The following is a 7491-nucleotide window of genomic DNA, read 5'->3' as shown; positions in this document are numbered from 1 at the left end:
CAGAGCCGCAGTCCAGCTTGTTTTCGAGGTTTCCCTCTTTCAACATACCTGATTCAAATAAGCAGCTCATCAGCAAGCTCTGTAAAAGCCTGATAACGATTCTGATCATTTGAATCAGGCGTGTTGCAAGAGGGAACTTCAGAAACAAGCAGAATCGCAGCTCTCAGGGACCAGAGTTGCCGACACCTAATCTACACATTTTATCAGCAGTAATTTTTTCAAATGACATTGTTTTAGTAATCTTTGTTGTTTTTTTTAGCCTTATTATTATTATTATTTGTTTATTTATTTATTTTAGATACATAGAATTTGCTCGTCGAACGCTCCAAAGCCCTCAACTTCTTGTTTAGTTTGTTTGTATCCTAGCAACACCGGAATAAACCATGGAAAGGTGTCCTGTTGTACGAAATGAAGCGTTGAACACTGGTAAACAATGCCATTCTCAGACAACGTATTTGTGTAAAAACAATGAAATGAATGTTTACATGTACATATACATATAAACATTCATTTAATTCAATTGGTGTGATTTGTTGCGACTTAAATATTTCATTAGCGCCCCTCGGGTGGGTTGAAGTGACCCGCATCATCCGACTTCCGGTTAGGAGAACGACGTGTTGGAGCTCCACGAAATATGAAAAGGTATTTATAACCATCCTATACAAATACGTTGACATTAGTTTTATAATTATTTTGTATTCACCTCCCCTTACTGGCTATTAAATTTCATGGCTAAATTTGACAAAGTTCATCGTTTCTTCTCACATCAGATGGAGAACTTCATTCTGTATGATGAGCTAGGAGGAGGTTCAACATCTATTGTCTATAAAGGAAGACTGAAGGGAAATCTAAACTATGTCGCCCTCAAATGCAGTGACAAAGTCAAGAGACCCGAGATCACCAACCATGTAGGATTTCAATCGTTTTTATTGCATTGTATAGGTTGTAGATGAAGAGATTGTAGATGGACCAAAACTCAAATTTAAGATAAGATGTCCTTTATTTGTCCCACACTGGGGAAATTTACAGTCTGCAGCAACAAAATTGTGGGTAGAAAGAAGAAAGAAGAAAAACAAAGTGTTTGCATTCACAAAATAAATGTTTCAGTGTCAATGTACACAGTTCAATTAAGTGCAATATCAATATAGATATAGATAAGGTGGCTGTGCTATTTACAATTGTTCTTCACATAATTTTATTTTTATTTGACATTATTTTACAAATATGTGAGTAGTGTTACTTCTCTACTGGAATGACCAAAAGAAGATTGACATTGTCTTGTTTCTCTGTTTTGTTGCAGGTTCGTCTGAGTCAAGATCTGGATCATCCAAACATTGTTCGCTTTTATGAGTGGTATGAGACCAGAAAGCACTTGTGGGTAGTGGTAGAGCTCTGCACAGGTCAGTAACTAATGAACGGTCCTCAACCTTTACTTATATACCGGTACTGTACTTGCATTCTTTCAGTATGGATCTATGAAAAAGAATTCCTCTGATTATGTCCCGAAAGGTGTCACCTATTTTCTGCGGCATAGTAATGCATATGTGTGCTTTTGGCATAAACTAGATTCTTCTATTGTCTGAAACAAAATTAGCACAATTTTTGGTGACTTTTTTTCTTGCATTTAGGCTTACTTCTTGGTGTCTCTTTAACCTTCTCTCAGCCTCTCTCTTTGTGTGTTAGGTGGTTCCTTGGAGTCTGTAATTGTTCGTGATGGATGTCTGCCTGAAGATGTGGTTAGGAAGTTTGGTTGGGACTTGGTCAAAGGACTGGAATATATCCACAAATTAGGAATCATTTTCTCTGACCTGACCCCAACTAAGGTTTATTTGTACATCTCCACCATAATGTCACACATATTAGACACACACACACACACACATATATATATATATATATATACTGTATATAAGTAAACTAATAAACTATCATCTTTCATTTTATAGATCCTGCTGGATAACAGTGGTACTTTAAAGTTAAGTAACCTCAGTCACTCCAAGACAGAGAGGGAAACCCTTGAAGATTTCTTGTCATTATGTTCTTCATGTGAAGATGCAGAGGAAAACTATCAACATGATATTAAAAAAAGGTTTCAAGGTCAGAGTTGTTGTATTATTCCTTGTTTTACTGTTATCTGATGCACGTAATCAATTAACAGGACCATGTATACATTTTCAGGCTCAGCACGTTACATGGCTCCAGAAGTCCTACAGGGATCAGAAACGACTTTCACCTCGGATATCTGGGCTCTTGGTTGTATTCTCTACTACATGTACACTGGTATGGTCCACACAAACACAAAATGTCATTTTCTTTATACTGTGTTATCTGTATTTACCCAAACCTTGTGTCGGCTAAATAGCACAGTCATTCAAGACTAATAAAAAAAGAAATTTGTTGTTGTTGTAGGTAAGCCACCATTTTTCTCTACTAACCACGATGAACTCACTGGAATGATTTTACATCAGGAACCTTCATCGCCCGTGCAGAGAGGTATTGTATACATCAATTATTGCTTAGAAAATTGAAAGATCTTGACTCATTATTTTAAAAAAGGAATATTTTTATAATGTTTCACTTGTACTGTCCGTACAGTGTTTCCATTCAGTCTTCCCAGTGAAGGTTTCCAAAATCTTCTTAGAGCTTTACTCACCAAAAACCATGCTGAGAGGTCAGACAGGACACACCGACATACTGTACATGATGGAAGGCTTAACGAATCAAATTGTTCAAGTTAAATTTGAAATGTCATTGCACGTTTTGATCACCCTGTAGTTGAACATGTGTTGTTTTGTTCTTCAGGATTAAGTGGCCAGACTTACTCAGGCACCAATTTTGGACACAAGAACAAAATAAGGAAGATGACTTAGAGGAAGTAGAGGAGTATGCTGATGACGAAGAGTTTGTCGAGAAAAAAAATGGCAGAAGCAGTGGTGTTTCACCTGTTCAGGGGTTTGTAACGCCAGATTATTTCTGAACATGTTTACTTCGTGCTTTTCAATGATTGATAATGTATTTACTAATTAACATGCATACAGAATTGCAATGATGTTGACCGAAAGAGTGTTCAATGCACATGCTTCCATTAAATAAGGACTTTGGAGAAGTCAACCTCATCTCGGACAAAAAACATAAGCATACCAGACAGCGGGATAGAGACACACACTGCAGTCCGCGGAGTTGTGAGGAAGACTCAGGAATCAGCCGGGACGTTGGCAGAGCCCCAAAAGGAGGATGAAGAAGAAAAGACGCAAGATAAAACCGCTACTCAACAAATGGCTCAAATACTGCAACTCGAGGAGTCATTCACATCAGGTAATAATTGTTTTACTGGATATGTCATTGTGTTATTTTAATTCCATTTGACTGGAGTAATTCTGGTGATTTGGCTCTCCTGTAGACACGTAATTAGGTTCACCTGTACCATGAACTCGGTGAATGATGCAAGAGCTATACAGTATTCAAAATTCTGTCTTCACAAAGATGGTAGTGATCATTTTTTTTGAATGACACTATATCAAAGGTATTGTCCATCCATCCCTTTTCTTATCCTTACAAGGGTTGTGGGTGTGCTGGAGCCTATCCCAGCTGTAGTAGGCGGGATAGACCCTGAACCGGTAGTCAGCCAATCACAGGGCGCATTTAGACGAACAACCATTCATGCTCAACACAACCAATCACACTCAGGCACAATTTAGAGTGTTCCATTAACCTGCCATGCATGTCTCTGGAATGTGGGAAGAAACCGAAGTACACAGAGAAAACCACGGGAAGAACATGCAAACTCCACACAGGAAGGCTAGAGCCCAGAATCGAACCCATGACCTCTGCACTCTGAGGCAGATGTGCTAACCAATGGGCAACTGTGCCACCCAGATATTTTAATTGTAATAGTGATTGTTTCGACTTTTGATCTATCAGCAGTTGTAGTTGTTGTTGCTTCGTTTATTTCGTTCATCTTATCAGCAGTTTCGTTTTTAGAGATGTAGAACTGCACCACTTATTTTCCAGAGCAGTCTCAATCAAACATCAGTATATTTGTAAAAGTAGCATTTGCACTCTTCGATTGAAATTTGACTTAACCTGTGAGTCATGCTATAGCAGTGCTTCTCTTAATCCTGACATCATCTTTGATTAAAAAAAAATCAACACAAATTATTTTATATATTTTGTTTTGCAGGTTAAAGGTTTGTTTTTATATTGTGCTCCTGACTTTATGTCGGTGATCAGTTTGAATGCATTATTATTTATTGATTTTATGGAATTGTATTTTTCAGTATCATATGGTTTTGACATGGTCGGTCAAAAAATGTTTAAAGTTTAATTAAGAATTTAATTTTTTTCTTGAATTTCAGATGCACTTTAAATCTTTTCTGTTACAGTTAATAAAGCTATTCTTTATTGTAAGTTGGTCCATATTTCTTTTGTTTTTATTCTCTTATACATTAATAAGGATACAGCGTTATGCAGAGGTGCACTTATAACAATTTTATAGACAAGTAATACTATTTATAGTTGCGGGGAGGGGGAGGGGCGAGATGTTTTCTTTTTCCTAGGGGGGACATGACAGAAAATAATTGAGAAGCACTGAACTATAGAAATATGGGATTCATCATTATGTGAGGATTTCGTTTCTAAAATTCTTTAAATCTGTTGGTTTATTCTCAGAAAAGTAAAATTTAGCTACCCAGACCTGCAATTTTTACAAATTGAATCCTCCACGATTGACTGGCGACCAGTTTATCATAAGATAACCTTTATTTGTCCCACACTGGGATCATAATACTATAATGTAACTTTGTTACAGCTGCCGCTGTTGTGAAAGCGCTATATAAATCAGCATGTATTGTATTGTAATGATAATCATAATCATGATCATAATAATGCATGAGATTTATATGGCGCTTTTTCTGCACAGTGGACACTCAAAGCTCTCACAGTGGATACATTATTCATGCACTCACACATTAAACTACGTATGTAGCCACAGATGCACTGGGGCAGGCTGACGAAAGAGTGGCTACGATTGTGTACCTACGGCCCCTCAGACCACCACCAAACATTCACGAACAACAGCCGCACACCAGTGTGAGTCACATTGGGGACAAGGTGGATGAAGTTTATTGGCACAGTCTAATCATGTCCAATACAAGTCCACAGTGATTGTATAGAATGAGTGGCACGGCAAGACTGATGTTTAAAGTTGGCTTTGATCTCCTTTTGCAAAACAAATGTTCCTGTGTTCTTTCTTCCACAAGATAATCCATCAAAGTTCAGGCCAAAGAGTGACATTGATGATAACACTGAGACAATTTCTCTTCTCAGGTATTTGGATTTAGTAAATATTTACTCTCCTTTTTATCTATTATTTTAGATGTCTCACCACTGCACAGAAAGTTAAATGTTCTGTTCTTTTAGCTCCTGTGGAAGCTGCAGCATCGCAGACTCTTTAAATTGCAGTCGTTCTCCTCAGGGGAGTGACCTCCACGTTGTTAAGGTACTGACAAACTTTTGTTTTTATTTTTTCACGTCTTAATAGTAAACCCAGACGTACCTTACTTTTATTTTTTTTTTGCTTTGAGGAGAAACACGTGGTTTGTTCAACAGGCTGGATTTGCTGATTTAGTGATAAATGACTGGGATAGGCTACATCACACCCATGACTCTAATTAGATGGTTGAATTATTGTTAAAGGGAAAGTCAACTCAGAAATTCTCTGTACAATAAATTCTATGCGGCCCTACTAGTCTGAACACGGTATTCTGATTTAAATCTGCCTTTGTGTAATATGAATTAAGCAGCAAATTACACCCGTTTTTATCCATCTCATGGAACAGCCATTTTGCCACTTGCTGTTGAATGAAAATTACATCACAGTTGCTCAGGGCTCAGGTAATGATCAATCATGGCTTAGCAATTTTCTGAGTTCTGAAGTTTTCTAAAATCTATTTTGGGATGTATTCATTTATGTTGAACTTTGTATGGATAGAATTTTTTTCCTGACACTGTCAAGAAAAACTCATTAATTCTTTTAAACTCAGATTTGTATTTGAAATGATCGTATGCCCATTATTGCCAGTGAGCATACAGAACAGTAATGTACATTCGATTTTGCCATTATCCAGAAATTCTCTGTCTCCATCTGCTGGTGTAATTTAGAAACATTGTTTCTTGTGATGCAGTGGTTCACGTTGGTTTGAACAATAAATCTGTTTTCCTTTCATCTTTCTACAAGACAACAACTGGCACCAACATCACATCTTGTGTGAAAGCGCTTCTGCATACTCAATCAGACCAAACTGTTTCCTCAGTCAGCGTAGATGCCAAGGTACAGCAATGCGAGGCACACATACAAACTCCACACAGGAAGGCCGGAGCCTGGAATCAGTCTACAACCTCTGCAATGTGAGGCGGACGTGCTAACCGGTTGACACCATGCTGCCCCGAGAAAGACATTTTAGTTGGAATTTGAACACATTGCGTGATGTGTTGTCAGGGTAGGCTTTTTACCTCATCACACCACTAGATGGCATAGCTGTCTGATCAACGCAAACAAACCACTATACTCCTGTTTCGTGGCCTTATTGACGAAAGGCACCACTTTTACATAGTAACAATCTCAGCGTACTCCACCAAATAAGAATGTCATAAAAACTATGTATACTGCAGTAATTATGATTTTGTTCACAACCTCACAATCTTGAGTTGTCAAATGTGAACTCTATGCACAGCAGCTAATGACATACAGTATTTCCAGGTGAAAATACAGAGGCGTCTGAGCTTTTGGCTTCCGTTTATTAATAATGTAAATGTTAGTATATTTTTGTTTGTGGACTTGGTTGAACTGAGAGTTTGTGTGTGTGAAGCAGTGCACACAATATTCATTGTTGAAAATGACTGGCCTGTGGTCTTAGTACTGTAGGAGTCAATTTCTGTCATTATCATCTTGGTGTGTGACATTGACAATAAATCTGTCTGAGCAGAGGTCTGTGTGTGTGTGTATGTATACTTGGCATTTTTCACATCTTTCTGTTTGCCCTTCTTCCTGTTGTGTGTCTGTTAGAGGAAGGGATGGGGTGATGTTTATGTGTGCCCACATGAATGATGTGGCTCTTTGCAGTAACACAGTAAAAAAGTTGTCTCTTAGTCTTTGACTGGTTGGCCATCCCTAATCTACACCATAGAAGGTGACAATAAAGACTGTATTCAATTTTTTTTTTTTGTTTTTGCTGTCTTCTAAGCAGCTGGGTTGAGCATGTCAAAATAAGCAAGGCAAGTCTCTGTTCACACGGACCTGCATGTACTGTGATACAGTAAATGGCTCATTAAATAAGATACAATGCTATGATTGCTTCATTGACACTTGCTTAACTGGATCAAATAAGGTTATACGTAATTTATAGTAATTTGATGTCATTTACACAGATTGGGGAGATATTTTAAAGAATTTGATGCTGTCGCTATGCGTTCGAGACTACTGACCGGAAGTTA

At 37.8% G+C, this 7491-nt stretch overlaps 1 protein-coding gene across 1 annotated transcript; it reads left to right on the top strand.

Moving 5' to 3' along the window:
- Positions 1-477: 477 nt before the first annotated feature.
- LOC147203327 (inactive serine/threonine-protein kinase ULK4-like) lies at positions 478-6984 on the top strand. Its single transcript, XM_086114716.1, has 13 exons — positions 478-642; positions 771-908; positions 1301-1400; positions 1684-1823; positions 1947-2097; positions 2179-2280; positions 2410-2493; positions 2596-2671; positions 2803-2952; positions 3095-3315; positions 5259-5325; positions 5419-5497; positions 6236-6984. Exons 1-13 carry the CDS (start codon positions 478-480, stop codon positions 6407-6409), a joined length of 1647 nt encoding a protein of 548 aa, XP_085970842.1. The 3' UTR covers positions 6410-6984.
- The last annotated feature ends 507 nt before the right edge of the window (positions 6985-7491 follow it).

The sequence above is a fragment of the Hippocampus guttulatus genome, chromosome 6, assembly GCF_054856545.1.
Source record: "Hippocampus guttulatus isolate MCC_2025c chromosome 6, RoL_Hgut_1.0, whole genome shotgun sequence".
Classification (NCBI taxonomy): Eukaryota; Metazoa; Chordata; class Actinopteri; order Syngnathiformes; family Syngnathidae; genus Hippocampus; species Hippocampus guttulatus.
This window is presented reverse-complemented; position numbering and strand designations above follow the sequence as displayed.

Excerpts from the sequence above, each read along its gene's own strand:
- LOC147203327 (XM_086114716.1), top strand. The coding sequence starts at position 478 with ATGTTTACATGTACATATACATATAAACATTCATTTAATTCAATTGGT. Across the intron at positions 643-770 it reads GCTCCACGAAATATGAAAAG|ATGGAGAACTTCATTCTGTA; the intron begins GTATTTATAACC and ends TTCTCACATCAG. Across the intron at positions 1,824-1,946 it reads CTGACCTGACCCCAACTAAG|ATCCTGCTGGATAACAGTGG; the intron begins GTTTATTTGTAC and ends TTCATTTTATAG.